Below are 22,376 nucleotides of genomic sequence, written 5' to 3'. Positions count from 1 at the left end.
TTTACCTTTATGGGGGTGGAGGACACAGGTGGGTTAGATCTGTGTTCTCCACAGATGATTCTTGACACATCTAAAATCTTGGTACAAGCCAAAAGCAAAAAAGGCAGGGGGAACCATTCCCTACCAGCTGTCCACATTTCCTTTTATCCCAAGTGAAAAGTCTGTTGTGGACTTTATTGCAGCAGCATGGAGCCCCAAACAATCAAAGAAACAATGCTCAGCAGTTGATTCTGTCCTTACTCCCAAGTCTGCCTCTAGAATCTTTCTGTACTACAGGAATATCCTTTTTGTGTGTGTGTGAAAACCACATTTTTTCCTACCTGGGAATATGGCACCGCTGGAGAAAGGAAAGGCAAATGTGTTCAGAACTGTAGAATGAAAAGGAGCCCAGTACAAGAGGTAGAAGGGGGACTTTCCCCCAAATAGCAGTAATGTCCATACTGGTGATAACGTCTACACTGGCAGTTGTCTTATAGAAGACATAATACAGCATAAAACACTTGAGAAAATATTTTATGGTTGCTGCTTAAGCAGTTCTTGAAAAATGTTGAGTATTGCATTGTTTAACACACACACACAAAGAGAGAGTAATTGAGTAATTAAATTCAGTAATTCAGCTGAGTATTGCTATTTTTTATTGTTTTAAACTTAAAAACACATCAACATGTTTTATAACTTGATTTTTCATAACAAGGTATGAAATTGTATGCTTTAGAAGTGTAATATTTTGTTATTTATGTATCTTAAATCTGAAAATAAATATAACTAAATTTAAAAACTAAAATTAAAAATACAGTAACTACTTTGTGAGGTATAGAATTCTGCAAGGTGTTAAATATGGCTCAGGTCCTTATTACATCAAGGTTGCAAGATCTTTGGCCAGAGAAAAGGGAGTTTTCATCAAAAGAGCCACCAGATCTAGCTAGACTTTTGTGAGGTGGTTGTTGTTGTTGTTGTTTAATAAGGCTATTCTCTTACCTGTTTCCCATCCAGTGTGTACAGGCGCTTAACTACTCCGGAATCCAGCTTGATGGCATCAGTGATATCAGTGAGAACCTGCTCAAATGAATGCGCTGTCTTCTTGTTAAGCAGAATCCGGACTGCTTTACGGGGCTTCACACCACTCCTGATGATTGTGACCAGTTTAGGCCGAATGAAATCCTTGTTCTCCTTCTGGTCTGAAGGGCTTCCTTTGGCCGAGGCAAGAGAGGCCACTGCGCGGGCAGCGGCGGTGGTTTTCACATTCACTGACCAATTGGGATTTACATTCTTTGTGTACTCCAGCTTCTTGAAGGGCTCTATTGAACCACACACATAGCTCTCTCCTAAGAAAAAGAAGGTGCAGATCATTAGCTCAAACGTCATTTCCTATTGTGACATTTACAGCACTTAAGAGTAAGCACTCTCCATTTTACTTACGGCAACCTAAGCAGAAGATGTAGGCATACTACTGTTGCAGAGGGTGGGGTGGTTAATAAAATCAATCCTCCTGCCAGACTGGGAATATCCCCTCACTCACACAGTTTATGATATTCCACTATTCTTCAACAGAGTTCCCCCCCCCAGCAAAGTAAGCAGCTCACATATATGTCAAACAAAGCTTTAATAATAAAGAAAACTGTAACACAATAACATACTGTTTGAGAGAAACTAAAACAACAACATGAGGAAAGAAGCAAAAATTACAGTTGATCTCTCTAACAGAACTTAACTGAACACGCAAAGGGAGGGGCCAATTCCGGAGCACCACACAAAAGCCACCAGATGCCAGACATTCTACTATTCAAATTAGGCTCCAATGTTTTTCTAACAACTACTACTTCCTATGCCTCAGAGGCATTTCCTTTTTATAATAAACAAACAAACAAACCACCATGATTGTTCTGTGAACCGTCCTGAGACCTCCGGGTATAGGGTGGTATATAAATTCAATAAGAAAGAAAGAATTGTTTCAAAACTCCTGGAGGTTTTGAATAAGAAAATGAGGAGCATCCACCACATATACTCCAGAATCTGAGGAACTCTAAGATTTCAGGAGGAGAATGTCTGGGAGAGAACTATAAGCCCCTGGAAACCTTCTCTAGAAGATGCAGTTATGGAATAGCCATGCATAATATGCATCCTTCAATATTAAATGCATTGGCTGTGTTCACATGTCATAGTTAATGGTTTACTGTGAACAAGCAGATCCTTGACTGAGTGCCATATCCAAACCAGGGATTACACTTCATTTTGCTCTAAATGAACTACAGTCTGAAGCCAATGATTGCTCTTGGCTTACCAACCATGGTTTGCTTTGGAGCAGAACAAAAGACAACCCCCCGTTTACATTTTATGGTAAACTGTGTTTACTATTTACTGTCATGGTTTGCTGTTCCCACTCACTAGCAGGAAGAAGTAATGTGGGAGTGATCTACTTGCAGGAAGGAGTGAAGGTAGAGTGATCTACAAGTTCTTGGCAAAACCATTGTGCCATGAGTTAACCTAGAAGGTGGAATGCACTGTGTCTATGGTGAAAACATGAATGCACCCCACAAACATACATCTAGTGTTATTGGGTGGGTATTTTGTGGTTTTGCTATTTTATATTGTTTCAAATGACTTGCCTTTATGAGTCATCGCTTTGGGGCAGGGGAGTCTTTGGGCCAAAAAGTAGTACCCTGTTTCTCATATTTTAAGACATACCCATAAAATAAGCCATAGCAGGATTTTTAAGCATTCAAGGAATATAAGCCATACCCCGAAAATAAGACATAGTGATAGGCGCAGCAGCAATGCTGGCCACGGCAGGAGAAGGAGGAAAAAAATAAGACATCCCTTGAAAATAAGCCATAGTGTGTTTTTTTGAGGAAAAAATAAATATAAGACATGTCTTATAATATGAGAAACACGGTATATAAAACCATAACATAAACCACAGCTTATCATGCTGTGTAAATGCAGCCAATGTTATCTGAGAAGCAATCATTGCTTCCTTTAATTGTTACTCTTAAAATATAAAACTGATTTTAAAGGAGAGAAAGGAAAGTGCTACAAACCAAGCCTTAAGCTACAGAAAGAATGGTATGAACAAACAGAAGGCACTACTGCCTTGGGTTTGTTTGTTTTAGTGTCTGTCCCAATATATGCAAAGAAACAATAATACATATTTTATAATGGTAACATATACTTGCACACACCTTCCTGTTGAAACAATGGTGTAAGTTGTTAATGTTTAGGAGCTGGCTCTCATGAATAATTTTTTAATTACTGTATTAGTTATTATTTATTTGTTGCATTTCTACCCCACCTTTTTCTTCAAGAAGCTCAAGGTGGCATACATGATTCTCTCCCTTCTCATTAAAACCCTACAACAATCCTGTGAGGTAGGTTAGGCAGGGAGTGGCCCAAGTCATAGTATATAGTATAGCATCACTATACCACACTAGATCCAAGAGTTTCAATATTGCAGTGTGCTATGGGGAGAAGAGCAACAGCATCGGTATCTTTTCCAAACTTTACCACAGAAATACCAGAAAACATACGGCAAGCAAAAGAAACCTTACCAGCGGGAAATACTTTTCTAATTAATGTAGGATTGACAGAAAACTTCCCCCCTAAATTTTTTTAGTTCTAATAGAGAGCTCTATTTTTGGAAGGCAATGTTAAGCTCCTTTTAATATCCAGTTTATTCTGGTGAAAGCTTTGCACAACATGAAGGCCAAGTGATGAACTGTAGTAATGATCCAGGAATGATCAAACGGGACATATTCTCTTTTATCCAGCATTTTTAGCCCAAACAATTCAATTGCCACAAGGTCAAAAACTACATAAGTGCTCCCTTCTTTGTATGCAAAATGAGTCATCCACAGATTTCATTGATTTGGAAATACCATTTCTTGTTTTTGTCAGTAGTGCTTTCTTAAAAGTGCTTTACCAATATTTTTAGTGTACTGATGCAGGGGAGGAGAACTCATTTTGACCCAATATATTTTATGCACCATCAGACAGTTCTTTTTTTTTTACTGGTCACTGACAAATAGGTCTGAATGTAAAGTTTCTTTGGACAAGTTACACAGAAATAGTTTTCGCAACAGCATAATTAGTATTGTTGAGGTGACCAAATGACAGTATTCAGAAGTCCCTAAGAAAGGAGTGCCAATATATTTTGAATCAACAAATCACCCCCATTAGGTTTGTGCAGTTATTTAAACTAGTGAGAGTTCTTACAATCTAATTCTACTGTGGTTCCACTGGTACCAAGTGCTGGTTTGGTCCCCTATGCTGAGGCGGCCACCACCTCTAAAGCAAACAGATAAAAGCCACACCAGAAACTGAGTATAACTAGAAGCTAGTCCTCCTGTAAAGCATTGGATAAAAGACAGTCAATGGGTCTCCCTTGGGAAGGACTTCCATAATTTTCAGAGCCATCACTAAGAATGCTTCAATGCACACCCCTTCCTGATCTTAACTGACACATGGATGATGTTTCCAATAGGCCATCCCCTGTCAGTTTTAAAGGGCTCACGTAAGTAGTGTTTTCCCCTAAGGTATGCAGGACCCGAGTTTTTTAGGGCATTCAGAAATCATCAATGTCACTTTGAATTGTGCCTAGGAGCAAACTATACGAGTCATATTTTGCAGCATGTAAATGCTTCACTTCCAAGCAAGGTCTGCTAGATATCAAAGTAAAAATATCCTGTCATCTAAATGACAAGGCAGGAGAAGAAAAATCTCAATTGATAAGAAAAGTCTGGCAAGAAAGTAGGCTGAATAATTGTACTACTAGTCAACTGTTGCACAGAAGATTCTCCCAAGGTGGGAGGAAACAAACAAACCATTTAACAGTTGCTAATCAAGTGTCATGTTTTGATTAGAATAGAAATAGCTTGTAGGTATTTAGAAGACTCTATCTACCTTTCACTCATGAGAGACATGCAAATAAGATAAAGATACACCACAGCAGAAAATTCACCCAATAGAAAGAATGAGCTTACAAATAATGTTCAGACACAAGCTGTAGCTTCAGAACATACTGGGCTTGCTATTTTTCGTGTTTTCATGTTTGAGATCAAATTATTAATGGTGAAATCCAATGGCATCTGCTTGCTGGCAGAACAGACAGCATTGGTGGAGTGGATTCTCCTTCCCCTTGCAGTCCTGCAGATTTCGGGTGGAGAGAAGGGGAAGTCCATTCATGCAGCATTAAGATCTCCCACTAAGTGTATTCACTACCTTAAATCTGGTATTCATTTGACTGACAAGTTCAATTGTCTTTTTTAAGATGGAATTATTATTCTTCAGTGAGCAGAGATTGGAATTTTATTACAGGAGGTTGCTCCCCCACACACACACAGTGGGTTGCCATTAGCATAGAGTGCAGCCATCAAGAGATGCTGCTTATTGTTTCCGACTCAACATTCAGCCAGTCTGTCTGGGTTAAAGGAAAAAATAACTCTGAACACCTGCAACCGCACTCTCCCGAGAACCATTAATTAATAATTATATCTATGGGACTAACAGTGGAGCATGCTCACCAACCATGGAAGAGCACACACTTCCAAACCGTTTCAGCAGTATCTCTAAGTAGCTGTCCGATAGGTTCGCTCTTGTTTGGAAGGAATCGGATACCATTAGAAAGATTTCAGTGGTCTCTTGTGCTTTTTATACAGCAATGATGTGGCAGGCCTTAGAATGCTCCATTGATCAATATTTAATAGAACATCACTCCTTTCTGCTCTCTAAAGAAGGTTTTCTTTTTGTCCTCTTTGCTTCGCATCTATTATATTTTCTGTCAATCAAAATATTTCCTTGGGGAACAAGCAAGGAGGATAGTTCCCACCCAAGTAAGAGCAGCAACTGGAACATGTCTAATACAAGAGTTTGGCTGCTCGAATAAGAAGCTCTCTCTTAACCTAAGAAGTCAACCAGATCAAATAATGTGCTAGACTTCGTTATAACAGCCAGAATAATATAAAGGACTTTACAAAATTTACAAATGAGTAATTATTTCACATTTGTTGCACAGGATCCAGATTATCCTTCTTTGAAATCAATGTCAAAGATGGCACAGTTTCCTAGCATTCAACCTATCAACGTATTATAACAGCTGGGAAAATTTAGAATACGGTTATACACTTCCTGGAGAATGCCAATAACATCACTTATGACAAATCCTCTAATGCCAGTACCTATTATCTTTAACAACACTGCTCAGCCTGCAAAATGGGAACTTGCAAAACCAAATAGTTTCAAGGCACAATAAAAGGGGTCTCTTTTAAGCTTCACTTCAGCATAGCATTCAGATATTGGCCCAATGCATATGTTACTTGAACTGATGCAGCCAGGGCCAGCCCACCCATGAGGCAAGGTGTGTGACAAGCAGCAGAACCCATAGGAGCAACAGATTTTATTTATTTATTTCATAAAATTTATACCCCACTTGATTGGGGGGGGGGAGAGAGAAACCCTCAAAGCAGTTTACAAAAATGCAGATCTTAATTTCCCCTTGTTCCTAATATAGATCTTCATTTACCTCTTCTTCCCAAGCACGCAAGAGGACACCATTTTGTGGTTTGCCTCAGGCTCCCAAAATGTCTTGGGCAGCACCAAAATGTCTTGGGTACAGCTGCCATTCCAATTGTGGCTATTTCTGCACACTCTAAGAATATACCATCATAGGATTCTTTACCGGGGGGGGGAGGGGTGTAATCTGGATATCATCTGTGGGTCCCCTTCAAACATGTCTTTTTATATCTGTAAAGTGGGGTTCTTCAGAAAGAGGAGCTCCTAAAGGGGTCACATTAGCCTCAGTTAAGTTAGTATCTCTAGCCAAATATGTGAAGTATCTCTTGCATGACTAAGGAGTACAGGGAATTGATAACCACAGAAGCTACAAGCTGGAGATTCTTCCAGAAGGCAGGCACCTTCCCCAGCTGGAGGTGATGTCATCAGCAAGTGTAAGAGAACAACAGACCTGAGCCAGTCTCATCAAGGGCTGGGAAGAAAGAGAGGCTTGGCCTGCTCTCTGTCCCAAATCCAAAGCTTATATGGCTTTTGCAGGGGGCTTTCTAGAAATCCAATCAGGGAACAAGATCAGTTGGGAGTATTAAGACTGCGAAGCCTTTTATCATATGCTCTGTTCATGTTATCTGTGTAAATAAAACCGTATTATCAGAAAGACACCAATGTCTACAGCAGGCATCCCCAAACTGCGGCCCTCCAGATGTTTTGGCCTACAATTCCCATGATCCCTAGCTAAAAGGACCAGTGGTCGGGGAAGATGGGAATTGTAGTCCAAAATATCTGGAGTGCCAAAGTTTGGGGATGCCTGGTCTACAGTGACCTTCATTCCAAGGAAATCAAGCCTGGGGTACATGCTGGCACCCCTGAAATCTATCACTGCTCAGAGACCAGGCTGCACATAACAATATAAAGCATCTGTCCTTAAGGTTTCACGGTATGAAACCTTAACACTCCAGTGTTGCCCAGAATCAGTGCTGGGGGGTACTTGCAATCTCTCGCTATGGCGGGATTCCCTACCCTAAAATCATTCCTAAAGGTTGGTCCAGTGTCAAAACAATAATACTGTACAGTAAAAACTCAGAGAGAGGGAGAGAGGGAGAGAAAGAACCACTCTCCACTGCCTAATATTTCTGAAGGGTTTCGGCCCAGAGACAACTTTACCACAGTCTAAAGAAGCACTGGTCAGATCCAGCATTAGGGTTATATGGGCCAGATACCTAACATCCCATTCAGACAGGTAAATCATTCCTCTCACCTCTAGGCAGGGCTTGGGGCGAAGAAAAGAGAGAGTGAGTGTATTGCTTTAGGTAACAGGAGAAGAGAGCCACTAATGAATAGTTAGAATCATAGAGCTGTAGAGTTAGAAGAGACCCCAAGGGTCATCTAAGTCCAAGCCCCTGCAATGCAGGAATCACAGTTGACATCGCTGAAGGAGGCTGGGCCATTTCAAAAAGCCAGGCTCTTCTCCCTGTTCTTTGAAAACTGCCGGCTTCAGCAGAAATGTAACTGGAGGGGTGGGACATCACCAAGTGATTCTCCCAACTGTTTAGATCCAACACACAGCTGCAAGCTAATTGTATCTCTAATAAACTTGCAGCATCAGTGGGTTTTTGGTTTTTTTTAAAAAAAGAGAATGTATTTTTAAAAAAGAGAATGTAAAAACTGCCATGAACTGTCAGTTTGCAAAATATATTGAGGGGGGAAATATTCATTTATTCTAAATATATGTTCCTTCCGGGTAGGCCAGAAGATTGATTTCCAGTAAAGCAGAACTCACTCCTTCAAATTCCAGTAGACAACTGGCAAATGCAGCTAAAGCTAACTCTTTAGGACAGTTTCTCTTTGCAAATGTAGAATGAAACACAGAGTTGACAGCGGATCATGGCTCAGTATAAGAGCTCTGTACGCACAAGGTCCCAGGCATCTCCTGTTAAGGAGGTCTTAAGATGTAACTAGGAAAAGAAGCCCTTCCTGAAAACATTGCAAAGTAGACAATACAGTGGTACCTCGGTTTAAGTACACAATTGGTTCCGGAAGTCTGTACTTAACCTGAAGCGTGCTTAACCTGAAGCAAACTTTCCCATTGAAAGTAATGGAAAGTGGACTAATCTGTTCCAGACGGGTCCGCGGAGTACTTAAACTGAAAGTACTCAAACTGAAGCGTACTTAAACCGAGGTATGACTGTACTGGACAAAGATAGGAAGAACAGTCTGAAACAGTGTAAGGCAACTTTATTATTTGCTATCTAAAGGAACAGAATTCTCAACACCAGTTACAGATGAATAAATGTGTTTTCAGAGCTGGCTTGTTTATGGCACACTTATTTTTCAAGGTGATGGCTGACCAAGCATTGTTGCGGATCAGTTTCACATTATATTCTAATTTGATTACCATACACTGTTGCACTCAGTTCTCTCCTCCGAACACCAAGATTTTTAATAGATTTTGGCAGCCAGTCAGTACTAACAGAAAAAAATTCCATAGCAGGCGATATTAATTTCAAAATTTAATTTAATTTTTTTCCCAAGCAACTCTGAGGTCTAGTCCCATTAAGTCTAATTGCATGATTAAATGTTAGAAGGTTGAAACTCCACTGAACTTTTGATATTTAAAAAATAATAATTGAAAGGACAATCTGCAATATCCAAACAATTTTCTACGACCAATTGCATGTTTAATTATTTTGCAGCAGTTTTTCTTCACTTTCCTCATTATTTATCATCCTCCTTTGGGTCTAACAGGGTTCTTCAAGACAACTTACAATAAAAAATTGTATGTCATATTATTTAAAAAACTAGAATGTTCAGTAATTTCGGTGAGTTACTGAAGTTATGGACAGTTTTTTACACCATTCAGTTGACTATGCTTGTTTCAGTTAATCCATGCATGAAATACTATAATGTTTCAGCATTTTGAAAGTGAATGATTTATGTTTGGCTTTCAGTGCTACACAAGTCAGACTTGAGGTGTTTGATCAATGGCTAAGTATAGAAAACACCTTAAGAATAACCAAAATAAATTGAAGCCTGAGAAAGAGAAACATGAGGACTAGAAACATAGATAGGATGATGTTGATATAGGATCTTCCCTGAAGCCCATTTGATTGTGTCCAGAGATGCAGGCATAATAATCAGCAAGAGGAACTGTTACATCTTCCTTGAATTTTAGAAAGAATCATAAGATCGATGCAAGTTTTCAGACATTGGTTTTGCTTTGTGACTTTAAGTATTGGTTTTATCACATTGTAAGAAGCCAGTAGCTTAAATTGAATAAGGTTCTATCAAAGGGAGAGGGTCAAGACAGCAGGATCTTTGAGTGGAATCTATTTACAAAAACCACTGTCAACTGCTTGATTTGCTGCTTGACAGTTCCTAGTGCATTTCTTACCCTACAAATAAACCACTGTACACAGATTGCCCTTTGGGGGGGGAGCCTGTATTTGTACAATTTGCATTCTGCCGCTTTCTATAGTGACTTGGAAAGTTGACTCACACTTGAAGATCGACGCCAAGGAGTTCTCCAGCAACATCTTGGCAGTAGTTCTCCATGGGGGAAATGCCAATTATGCCTGGCCTATAACTGCTAAATCCAAACCTCAACTTTTAAGTACTCATTTGAGATATTCTGAGGTTCCGGTTTCCGCCTGCAGGAATGGCGGACCTGTTTTCCATCTCTCTGACCTTTGTAAGGAATTTGGCGGTTGCTAGGGGAGTAAATGGCAACCCCCTACCCTCTCCGGGGGTTACGGAGAGGGGCCGCTGGCCCGCGATGCCCCCAGACCCACTCCGACTGTTTTTGGAGTGGGGGGAGCTTGGGCTGAGCACTTACAAGGGCCAGGACTCCCGGACGCTAATCTGCATGGCGGGGATTTCCATGGTTAAAGAAGATAATTAGGCTTAAATCTATGGACATACTTCAGAAGGAGGGAAAGAAGCGCTGTTTACTGCTGAGAAATTTATGCTGCCGAGTGAGAGGAGTCAAAGATTGTACTGCATCTGGAAGAAGGATTGATGGGGACGGAGCGATAAGGGGAGTGAGTTTTTATTTTATTTTTTTTCTTCATATTGTTGCCTCGTACCTTCCCGGACGCGATGTCCTGGCTTGTTTGGAGTGAAAGAGAAGCAAAAGACTGTGTGAGTTGAACCTTATAACTGTTGTTACTGAGCATATTTTTTTAAAGATGTGGAGTTGCCGATGAGAAAAGCCCCCCCCTAGTCGGACGGAAGGAGTTCTGAATGCGTTCGGAGGATTTATGAGCTGTGACGCACTTTAAATTGGAGCAGCGACCTGAAGCTAAGTTCAGCTATAGGGCAAGGAGATCCATTAATTTACCAAGAGTCTATGGTTTGATGTTTGGGTCTCCTGCCTGGAAAAGCTGTAAATTCTATAATGATCGTAAATCTTCATGGCTATGAGAGAAAAGCGAAAGTGATTTGAGCTTTTTAAGATGGCGCTACTTCGAATTGCTTCAACGCAACAGGAGCTCCATTAAGAAGATTTATGGGGAGGCTGGACTGATTAACTCACACAGGAGAAAGAACATCTGTGAGACTTTGTTTGATATTTATATCAGCAGCTGGGAAACAATCGTGAAAGTGGAAAACATCTATGTGACTGTAAGGGGAAGATCTGGATTATTATGAACTTGAAGGACGATTTGAACTTTAGAAAAAAGACGGCAGTGGACAGTTGCGAGGAATTCCCAATTTCTTGAAGCATGGGAACCCAAATAAAAAATTCTTTAGATGATTTGGCATAACATTCGGTCTGATTGATATATATATGTGTATAATTTGAAATATTGAATGTGATATAATTGGTTTTAATTGGAAAATTAATAAAAATATTTTTTTTTTTAAAAAAAAAAGAGATATTCTAAAGCACACAAGCTTTAGAATAAAGCCTATGCATACCCCCTGCATTTCAGTAGACTAATGCGAAAGATAGGACAATGTATTAGGCTGCCAGGAAATCTTAACCAATAGGAGAATATTTTAGAACACTTCCAAGATTTTTACCAAGCAGTTTGCAGGCATAGCTGCCAAGTTTTCCCTTTTCTCGTGAGGAAGCCTATTCAGCATAAGGGAATTTCCCTTAAAAAAGGGGATAACTTGGGAGCTATGTTTGCAGGTAAACAGCAGTTTGTAAGTAAAGCAGTTTGCAGGTAAACAGACTGATTTTCAGGTATGAGTGTGGATCCAAAGTGGTACACAGAGAGAGAGAGAGACTTTGAGAAACCTCAAGATTTGCACCAAAAAAAGTGGAGGGATCATTATGAAAACAAAACTCATAACTGGAGGAAACGTAGAGGCCACAGCCTGTTGCAATGGGTATGTGGAAGTGGAAAAATCATAGCGCAGTGTATGGCAAGCTGATTGGAACAGAGAAAAGGCATATACTATACTGCAACAGGGTTTACTTATTGGTCCCCCTTGCTTGACTGTCTTGCCAGAGTGGTACATGCTCTAGTTATCTCCTGCTTGGACTACTGCAATGCACTCTACGTGGGGCTACCTTTGAAGGTGACCCGGAAACTCCAACGAATCCAGAATGCAGCAGCTAGACTGGCCATCGAGACCATATAACACCAGTCCTGAAAGACCTACATTGGCTTCCAGTATGTTTCAGAGCACAATTCAAAGTGTTGGTGCTGACCTTTAACACCCTAAATGGCCTCGGCCCAGTATACCAGAAGGAGTGTCTCCACCCCCATCGTTCAGCCCGGACACTGAGGTCCAGCGCTGAGGGCCTTCTGGCAGTTCCCTCACTGTGAGAAGCAAAGTTACAGGGAACCAGGCAGAGGGCCTTCTCAGTAGTGGTGCCTGCGCTGTGGAATGCCCTCCCATCAAGGATGTCAAGGAAATAAACAACTATCTGACTTTTAAAAGACATCTGAAGGCAGCCCTGTTTAGGGAAGTTTTTAGTGTTTGAGGTTTTATATTCTGTTTTTAGTGTTCTATTGGGAGCCACCCAGAGTGGGCAGAGTATAAATATTATTATTATTATTATTATTATTATTATTATTATTATTATTATTATTATTATCATCATACTGACCTTCCACCAGCTGGTCTAAGGTGGTAATCTTCCTGACTCCATCAATGGTATAGATTGTTCTCACACCCTGGGGCAGATTGACGTTATCAGAGAGAGTCCGAGTCAGATCAGCCAGCAGGGCCTCGAAAGATCTAAACCGGTCGGGAGAGATGGCGTATACAATCCCTTTGAAATAGCGGTCCCCGTTGCGATAGAAGCGGACTTTCTTGGCCTTCTTCTCGGAGCTGAGGGTCTGTAGGGTGCGGGTGCGGTAGAAGCTGCAGTGGGCACTGTGGGTCGGGCTAGGCAGGCCGTTCACCCGCGACCCTCGGCTGTAGCGCTGCGCTTTGTCGCGCTCGTCAAAGTGTTCTAGCTCCATATCTCTCACAAAGGACATCTTGGACAGTTAATCTGGAAGGGGCGAGAGAGCAGACGTGGCAGAGACTGATCAATATGCACTGTAATTAAGCAGCAACCATATTAAAACACCAAGGATTTGGGGCTCTGGTACAGCCAACCTGAATTTGGCCAACTCTTCCCGCAATGTAAGAATATTTATACACTGCTTAACGGCAATTGAAGAAAAACTCTGCAAGTGGCTTGCAGAAAATGTTATAAAATATTCATTAAAAACAGACTTTTTAAAAAGTAGACATAATAAAATCATCAGAATATAGATAAAAGCAAATTGATTTTTTTAAAAAAAAATAAGATAAAATAAATGCATATAATTAAAATTCATGTCTGAGTAGGCTTGCCTAATCAAAAAAAGTTTTTAGCAGGCATCAGAAACAATGAGCGAGTGCTTAATATCAATGGGCAGGGAGTTCCAGAGACTGCCACATTACTATTACCACTAATATTATTATAACTGAAATTATATACTGCCTTCTACTTCAAGACGTAATACCAAGACGGTTCACAAACAAATAAAAGCCAACAGCAAAATAATAAGAATAAAACCAATTGTAAAAATACAGCTACCCATAATTAAGATACACAGTAAAACAATAGTCTTCTTGCAAGTGAGGAATGGACATTATGTGTGGCCCTTGTAAGAGGATTTAGCTTATTATAGAAAGGCATGGGCCACCAGGCTCCAGCTAAGCAGGGGAATGGAACAAGATATTTTACATTAGATAGCAAGATATTTTACATTAGATATTTTACATTGGATGGTCATTCTTTATTCCTTGTTGGTTTAGCAACCAATCTTGAATTTTTACTAAAATAAATAAAATGTTTGCCTGTCTGCTCCTCAGTGAGCCTTGAGTTACTTTCTGTTGTATTACCAGCAGTAGCTGAGATCCTTGCTAAATCAGACTCTCTCAAGCCTGCTAGAAAGGACTTAAGCACGACTCTGCTCAGCACAATCAAGATACAGATTTTACTCAAGTGCTGCTGCGACTGCAGACTTATTCTCTCATTTTAATGGCCTTGTGGATTTGTCACAATTTCCCCAGACTTTAATGGAGAACCTAATCACCAAGAAAGTGAGTCTTTCAAGATCTAGTGCATTCAATTCTGGACTGGGGCAGTGTGGTTTTCCACTAAAACATATGCAGGACCAATGATAGCATGTTCAAGAGTAAATAGCTGAAAGTGCAGTCCTATGCATGACTACTCAGAAGGAAACTCTGTCGAGACTTACTCCCAGGGAACTATGTAAAGCAAGGGGACCCTTTGGCCCTCCAGATGTTCATTTGCCCTGGACATTGGCCATTCCTGCTAAGGCTGAGAAGAGCTGCTGTTCAGTAACCTCTAGAGCAGGCACCCCCAAACTTCGGCCCTCCAGATGTTTTGGACTACATTTCCCATCTTCCCCAACCACTGGTCCTGTTAGCTAGGGATCATGGGAGTTGTAGGCCAAAACATCTGGAGGGCCGAAGTTTGGGGATGTCTGCTCTAGAGAGCCAAAGATTCCCCACTCCTGCTCTAGATTTTGTTGGTCAGTACTGCCACTGATCAGGTATGATGGGAGTTGTAGTCCAGCAACATCTGAAAGGCCATAGGTTCCCCACCCCAGTATACAGAATTGCAGCCTTATCTGGTAATCTATAGGTAGAGGTTAATTATTATTTTTAAAGTTGTCTTAGCGCAGGCTTTGCCAACTTGGTGCCCTCCAGATGTTTTGGACTGCAACTCTCATCAGCCCCAGCCTGTGCATAAGTTTGGCAAAGGCTGTCTTAGATCAAGGGTTGTTTGTGTTTGTTGCCATCTAGGTTCACTGACTGTTCAAAATGTTTCCATGGCAAACAGCCTATGGGTCAGAGACAACTCTGCCTAGACTAGTTCAAAGTTGCCATGCATTTGCACATCCCCAGCCTGTTAGCTATCTCCATTCTTATCTCACTAAATGAAAATTTATACTCCCATCTCAACCTGCATGTATCCTGAGGTCATCTTTGGAGGTACTCCTCCAGGTGTCCCTTTTATCTGAACTCCCTTCATTGCTCTGCCCAATTTTGCCTCTAGCTCCATCATGCCAGGGACCCATCTAGTCAAGCATCCTGTTCTCAGTGGCCAACCAGATGCCTACCGGAAACCTCATTAGGAAGGCCTTGGCACAACAGCTCTCTCTCTCCACCTGTGATTCCCAGCAACTGGTATTGAGAAGCATCCTGCCTCCAGCCATGGTGGGAGAACATAGCCATCATGGTTGGAAGCTACTGACAGTCTTACCCTTCATGAATTTGCATAATAATCTTTCACAGCTCTGCCCACACTGGCATATGGTTCCCAGAAGGCTGCCAAGTAAGGGATGTTGCCCTCAAGCAGAAAATGGTTCCCCATCCCTGATTTAAAGCAAAGAGTCATAGGAAAAATGGTAGCCTATATACCATTACATAAAGTACATCACAGTACATAAAGCCCCTGCCCCATTTCCTTGAAAATGCAGGCAAACATATGAAGGTTGTGGAGACTACCTCCCAAAAGCATTGCTATCCTATACCAAGTTGCGTTATTGGGCTATGTCATTCATCATTATCTAGATCAGAGGTTTTCCCCTGGGATCACTTGAAAATGGCCTTGGCAGACCACTTAACCATTTTTCTGCCTGTTGTACCAACTGTAACATGCAGTGCAAGAAGCAGTGTGATTTTTTGATTATATTTTTATTGCTTCTTTTATTTCTCATATTGTATTTTATTGCCATTTGAGTTCTGTGGACTTCAACTTCTAATGCAACAAAATACAATATAAGAAATAAAAGAAGCAATGAAAATGCATTCAATATCAATATGAATAGTTAATGCAGACATGCCAGAGACCACCTGAATGAATCTTGCAGTCCACAGGCAGCCCACAGGCCACATTCCGAGAACTCTTGTACTAGATGCTGTCTAGATCAGTGCGATCTAACTGGCAGCAGCTCCCTAGGATTTCAGACAGGGATCTTTCCCGCTCCTACATGAAGATACCAGGGATTAAGCCTGGGGACTTTTGCATGGAAGGTTGGTGCTCCAGCACTGAGCTGCACCTCTTCTCCATAGGGAGGTACAGGCCCCAGGGTAAAACCCTGGCAAAGCAAATGTATGTCCTACAGGGTTTCCTTTCCCCATTCCTCCCAGGGTACAGAAATAATACTGGAGTAATGCTTCAGTCTTCAGAAGGGAGAGCCATAGGGGCAAATTCCCACTCAACCATGAACCTCATTGGAGGGTTTATCCAAAGCAGTGCTACATGAACAAACACCGTCCAACTTTTTCAGACACAAAACCTGGATGTGCATCTTCCAGGATGCACTCCTGGGTGAGTGACGTGACCAGTGCCTCACTCTCAGTCCAAAAAAGGCACCTTTTCAGGACAAGAGAACAGCATGAGTATATGTGAGATCGTGGTGCCCAAAATGAACACCATGACCTCACATGGGGGGGGGAAACCCCCAGGATGTCCTTTTTTTTTCGGGGCACTTGGCAGTTATGTGAACGTTCCAAGGATTTCCACAGAGGAGAACATTCTCCACCTCTCCTTCCCAGGAGGGCCCCTAAATCTGTTCTGGGTTCTTCCACAATCCCCATGGAGCAAATTTAGGAAGGGTGTGGGGTACATACAGGAAGAAAGTTCCATTGTGTAAGCAGAAACACTTGTGCTAACAGGACACATTAGCTGAACCCCACGCTTGATGACCTTGGGCCAGTCACTACATCTCAACCTAACCTACCCCACAAGAGTTTATGAGGAGAAGATGGGGAAGCAGGAGAACCATGCACTTTGAGCAGGACATATCAATGTAATAAATAAATAAATAAGCCTAACATACTAGGAAGTAAGGTCCAACTATATATGCAACAGTATCAGGTGATAAACTTTTCCTGGACTGTACCAATTCAGACAACAGGTGGGAAAGTTGTGTCATCTTTATGGAAAAATAATAGCACCATCTACCAATATACTATACAAAGGTAAAGCCTGGGATTGGGGAAAAAATTGGCTTTGATTTTCCCCAGTTTGTCATTGTTCTACTCATAAATTCCATTCTCCGTATTTCCACATCAGTCTGTGAAAATCCCATAAGAATCCACCAGTATTTCAGGGCTAAATTCTCCTAAAATACATATTTTGTATGCATTTTTGCCTAATATATACACTTTTGCTAATCACTTTACCCTCAAATATCCACTCAAATATGCATTTTCATGCATAATTTACCCTAATATATACATTTTTGTATACATTACTTGTTTGGAGAACTGTTGTGCAAAATTCAGGGAAGTGCAAATTTCAAAGTATGGCTGTGTTTCATTTTCTTATATTGTTCTTAAAAATGCAAATGTAGGCAGGTTTGCTTTAAGTGCAAGCTGAACTGAATTTCTTGCCTATCCCTGGCAAAGCCTAAGTTAAACCTTTCTCCCTGGTGCACTGCATTTTCTCCCTGGTGCACTGCATTTTCGACATATAAGGAGGCCTCATTGTCATTAGGGGTTGGGGATGCATTCAGAAAGCTTCCTCATTTGCAGCCTGAAGTTGTATAATCCAGAAAAATCTTAGCATTTGATTCTACTGCATGAGTACATTGGGCCTATGTATCATGGGACTTACTTCTGAGTAGACACAAAAAGGATACAAAGGATACAAAAAGAAGCACCAGAAGTCCCTATCTAGAATAAAAGGACTATAAATGAGCTAATCTTGTATGTTTAAACCTTCAAAAATACTAGCCATCATTGGTATTTTCCCCCTTGAAATGAAGAGGAATTATAAGCATTTGGATTAGCATAAACTGCTGTCCAGTTGACAGCTTCAGAATCATAAAATGAATTGACTGATATCAAAACATACAGGACAATTATAAAAAAACAAATATGATGTCAGAATTCTGTCCAAAATAAAACAAACACGCTCCTAATACAGTACATATATTAAAACACTGCAACCATCTTAACCCAGGATCTATTTAAGGCATTTTGAGAATGCCATCTTCCCAACTATGTAAAGCCTTGCTTGTTAAATAAATAAATCCAGGAATCCCATCATTTTGTTTACAGCTGTAGCCTACACTTGTAGCTTTTTTAAAAAGTTGCAAAAATAAAGCACAGCAAAATGTATTTATAGCAAAAATATACAAACCTAATTTAAAAGTGTCTTATCCATCACATTGATTTCCCATAAAGGAAAATAGCAGAACCGCACAGGCTATATCACTAATCATTGGGTGACAGACATTGGGGGTGGGGGTGGTAGGGAGAGGGAGAAAGCAATCAGTAGTTTGGGAACCTTAATGTGTTTCTTTGAAAGACCCTCCAATTTCAATAGGACCTGGTTCCACATCATTGTGCTCAAGGCTACAGGCTTTTGATGTACCAAAGACATCTCAGTAGTGCCCTGGGCTCACGTTTAAAACTAGATAGGCATGCATCCCACCTCAACTTTTAGCATACAGGTAAATAAAGAACACAGGTGTAGGGCTGCTAGATCAAATCAGAGCCCTGTCCAAGCCACATTGATTCATTATTCACAAAAAGTGGGGGCTCTACTTGTTGAAGAGGGGGGTGCCACTGGTCCCACTCCACCCCAACATCCATGGATGTTTCCATTAGGAATGGAAGCCTATGCATACAAGGACCTATGAAAGCAGGCTTGCCAACTACAGACAACCACACTCAATGTGTGGACACTGAAAAGTGGGGCTGGGGAGCTGAATGGGTTTAAAGGTGGGGCTGATAGTGTGGCCCCATTGCCCTTTCAATGCATGGAAACCCCTTTTTGCATTCAAGAGTGGCTAGCCAGGTGCTCCTGAGAAACTCAGAAGCAAAGTATGAAGGCAGTAATCCTCCTCTGCTGGTGGTCTCTGGCATGTTGCAATCACAGGTACAGTGCCCCTGAATATGGAGGTTCTATTTTGCCATTATTGCTAATAGCTACCGATAAGCCTGTTCTCCATGAATTTGTCCAAATACATTTTAAAGCCATTTAAAACTAGCAGCAATCTCTGCAACTTAGAGCAATCCTTAAACATGTGCTGATGGGCTTCAAATTTGAACATATATACCTCCTGAAAACTTCATCTAGAACAGGCGGTGCTCTTATTCCAGACTTTTCACATCTGCTTAGCATGAACATCCCATGTTATGGAGATTATCCACCTTAGAATTTGCAAGTTATTGAACACATTTGTTTACAAAAAAAAAAAAAAGAGCTACAAGTCTGAAATCCTGTCTAATCACAGATGATAATATCTAATCATAGCCATGATGTGGCATTTGAAAGCATGGTAGAGGCGCAGTTTAGGCCTGAGATCAGACACCAGCATTTTCAAAGCAAACTCCAAATTTTAAACTCCAAAGTGCAGATTTATACGAAACAGCCTGGCACCATCCTAGTATTATACATGAAAGGCCACAGAAGAATAGCCCTACATCTGAAAGTGTAAGCCTGACTGCATAATGGAAACACAGTGGTGGGAATCCTGCAGAAGATTAGACGCAAATTTTAAAAAATTACAGAAAAAATGAAAAATTACAGAAAGAATATTTAGGAGATGCCCTGACCCAGCATGAATAATTTTACTTCAATAGGAAGCTTTAAAGAGGAAATGTGATGCTTTTCAATCACAACATGGCCATGTCACACCAATGACTGCCACCCCCCGCCCCAAATTCTGTGTGTCCATCATGAGGAATAGGCCACAGCTCTCAAGCCACTTAATCCAGAGAAGGTCCATAGACGACACACACACAAGCTCAGAATAAACTGTTTAAGGGCGACAGCCTAACAATTAAAATTTGTAGGCAATAAATCACTTTGCAGACCCTAATTGCAGGCTGCTATATAATGGAACACGCCCAGCTAAGACCTCCATGCCCCTACCATGCACACCACATTCATCGAGTGCAGGAAGGCGGCACTGCAAATGCGGGTGGAGAGTTCCACAAAGCAATCAAACACAGCCCCAAATACATGCCACAAATCAATATACAAATCATTCAGAGAAGACTGAACAATAGGCTCCGTTTGGCCAGTCATTAGGAAAAGCCACCATCCTCAGTTACATAATGGGCTTTTAAAAATAATAATAATAATAAAGGGCATCCTTTAAAATGTGGCGCAAGTGATTAATATAGAATAATAAGCCACGTGGACCACCTCGATGCACAGATAATGGACTTCAGAAGAGAATCACCCTGGCCATCTTTTTGCCTATTTCCTTTCTTCGTTTTCTCTCTCTCTCCCAAAAAAAGAGGTGACACCATCTGCCCCCATGTTAGCAGATGGGGCACGTTGTCCCTGTCTCTGCCTGCACGTTTTTCACAGACACAAAAAAAAAACGCCGTGGCTATCAAGCTATCAATGCATGAAATAAAGGTGTCTCCCCAGCATGCTCAAAGCAAGTGGGTAGACATATCAGGATTCTTTAAAATAAATAAATCGTAGAATACAGAATTTCCCTAGTGCCTGGTGGCTGTGGCCAAATGAGGCAAGAGAAAGCCCAAAGGAGCCGGTTAAAGGGGGGGGCGCTTTGCCTCTGATTTCACACAATGACAGGCGCCTTCTCCCCTAGACAGAGAGGGGAACCTCCTCCTCCCCATCTCAGCTGCAGCCCAAAATGGTGCAAAAAAATCGCAGAGCTCCCCAATTTGGCAAAGCAGGAAAGGGGGTGCGGCGGGGGAAAGAGAGAGAGAAAGCCCCGGAGCAGCCCCCTACCTAACCCAACCCGCATCCTTCCAAGATGCTCATCCCAAGACAATGGGGAGAGGTGCGTGCTGGGGAAGGGGAGGCAGAGAAGCTTTTGACAGCCAGGACCTTTCTATTTTTCTTTTTTCTTTCTGCATTACAGGAACAGAGTCGGCGGGGGGGGGGCGAAAATGCCTCCCCCTCCCCGAGAAAGGCGAGCGAGGAGCTGCCCCTTTGCGCAGCGCTTACCTGTGCTTTGCAAATCGCGCAGCGTCCCTTCTCGGCTTCCCCACAAGCGCAGGCAGGTGCGCGGGCTGGCTGGCTGGCTGGCTTGGCGCAAAGGGGGTGGGTACCACCGGCGTCTCTCAGCAGACAAAGCCCCGCTCGGCGGTCACGAGCAGCAGCGCCGTCCTGCTCTCACACGGAGCTTGGCGGCTGAGGCTGCCTGAGGGAAGGGTTCGGCTGGCTTTGTGGCTGCTCCCCTCCCGGCACCCTTCCTGCTGCCTCGCGGGCGGGCGGGCGGGCGGGCTGGCTGGCTAACGCGGCGGCTGAGTCGCTCCTGCAACTGCTTCGCCTTTCTTCTCCCTTCAGCCGCTTAAGGGACTCATTTGCATTCTTAGCCCGGCCCTCCTGGAAATGCGGCTCTTCGGGCTGGGCGAAGCGCGAGCGCGGCCTCTGCCCAGAGGGCGGCGCTGTTTCCGCCGACACCGCCCTGCCCCTCCCCGCCCTCCGCCGCTGGGGATGGTAGCGGTCCGGCAGGCTGCATAAGGCGCCTGAAGGGAGGGAGATGCGCTGCGGGCGGGTGGCGTATATAGACCGCCTCTGTCCCACAGGCTCAAAGAGGAAGTAGAAATCCGTCTGGAACGTGGGAAGCATAGGAGTCCCTTCGCCCCCCCCCCAGCAAAATATTTGAGGGGCTGGTCCCCCCAAAGTTGATGGACTGCTATTCAAAAAGTGTGGGTGCGCCCCATTATGTGATCAATTATGTGGGGTGGGGCTTACCTGCCCCCCAGTGTCTTATTCATTGTGACGAGACACTAAATAGTGCCTCTGGGCAGGGGTGCCAACTTGAATAAAATATTGGGGGGGACCACCTGCCCCACAAAATCACAAGACGTGGCACACATACCATTTGAATGGCAATGCCCATCAATTTGGAGAGAGGGTGACCCTCTCCAATATTTTATTTTATGGGGAGCGGGAGGAAGGGCTCTAGGAGTTGGCGCCTATGCCTCTTGAGCATGGGAAGAGAGGCAACGGCTTTTTAAAAAAGTGTAGAGGCCAAAGCCTGACTTTAGAGAAGTCTCTCTCTCTCTCTCTCTCTCTCTCTCTCTCTCTCTCTCTCTCTCTCTCTCTCTCTCTCTCTCTCTCTCTCTCTCCTATCTCTTTTCAAAGGTGATCCCTGCAATATTAGGAATGGTGTGTGGGAACAAATGCAGCGCACCTTTTCTTGACCAACCCACAGAATCTGCTAGGGTGATGTAGGGGCATCCTATAGGCAGGGGCGTAGGAAGATAGGGGCGGTGCGCCCCAAGCGACATGATCCCAGGGGTGCCATTGCTGCTGCACACCCCGCCCCCAAAATGTGCGCCACATCACTGCGCATGGCGCGCCCCGCCCCCAGAACACACGCCACGTCACTGGGGGCAGCGCGCCTGCTCTCTGCCCCCGGTGGCGGAGCATGAAGCTCCGCCGCTGCCTATAGGCAAGGACAGGATGC

General features: G+C 42.6%; 1 protein-coding gene across 3 annotated transcripts in view; it reads right to left on the bottom strand.

Annotated features, from left to right (window-relative positions):
- DCLK1 (doublecortin like kinase 1) overlaps positions 1 to 21,222 on the bottom strand; it is a 204,054-nt gene extending 182,832 nt beyond the window's left edge. The window contains exons 1-3 of one of the 3 annotated variants that reach the window (XM_035115446.2): positions 20,906 to 21,222; positions 12,563 to 12,952; positions 979 to 1,325 (exon numbers count right to left, since the gene is read on the bottom strand). In XM_035115446.2, the coding sequence (XP_034971337.1) occupies positions 979 to 1,325; positions 12,563 to 12,938 (723 nt within the window). In that variant the 5' untranslated portion in view covers positions 12,939 to 12,952; positions 20,906 to 21,222. The remainder of the gene's footprint in view (positions 1 to 978; positions 1,326 to 12,562; positions 12,953 to 20,905) is intronic. The other 2 variants (XM_060273781.1, XM_060273780.1) reach the window with 2 other exon arrangements.
- Between the last annotated feature and the right edge of the window lie 1,154 nt (positions 21,223 to 22,376).

Source organism: Zootoca vivipara, chromosome 4 (assembly GCF_963506605.1).
Source record: "Zootoca vivipara chromosome 4, rZooViv1.1, whole genome shotgun sequence".
Taxonomy (NCBI): Eukaryota; Metazoa; Chordata; class Lepidosauria; order Squamata; family Lacertidae; genus Zootoca; species Zootoca vivipara.
The sequence above is the reverse complement of the archived record's forward strand: the minus strand, read 5'-3'. Positions and strand labels throughout refer to the sequence as shown.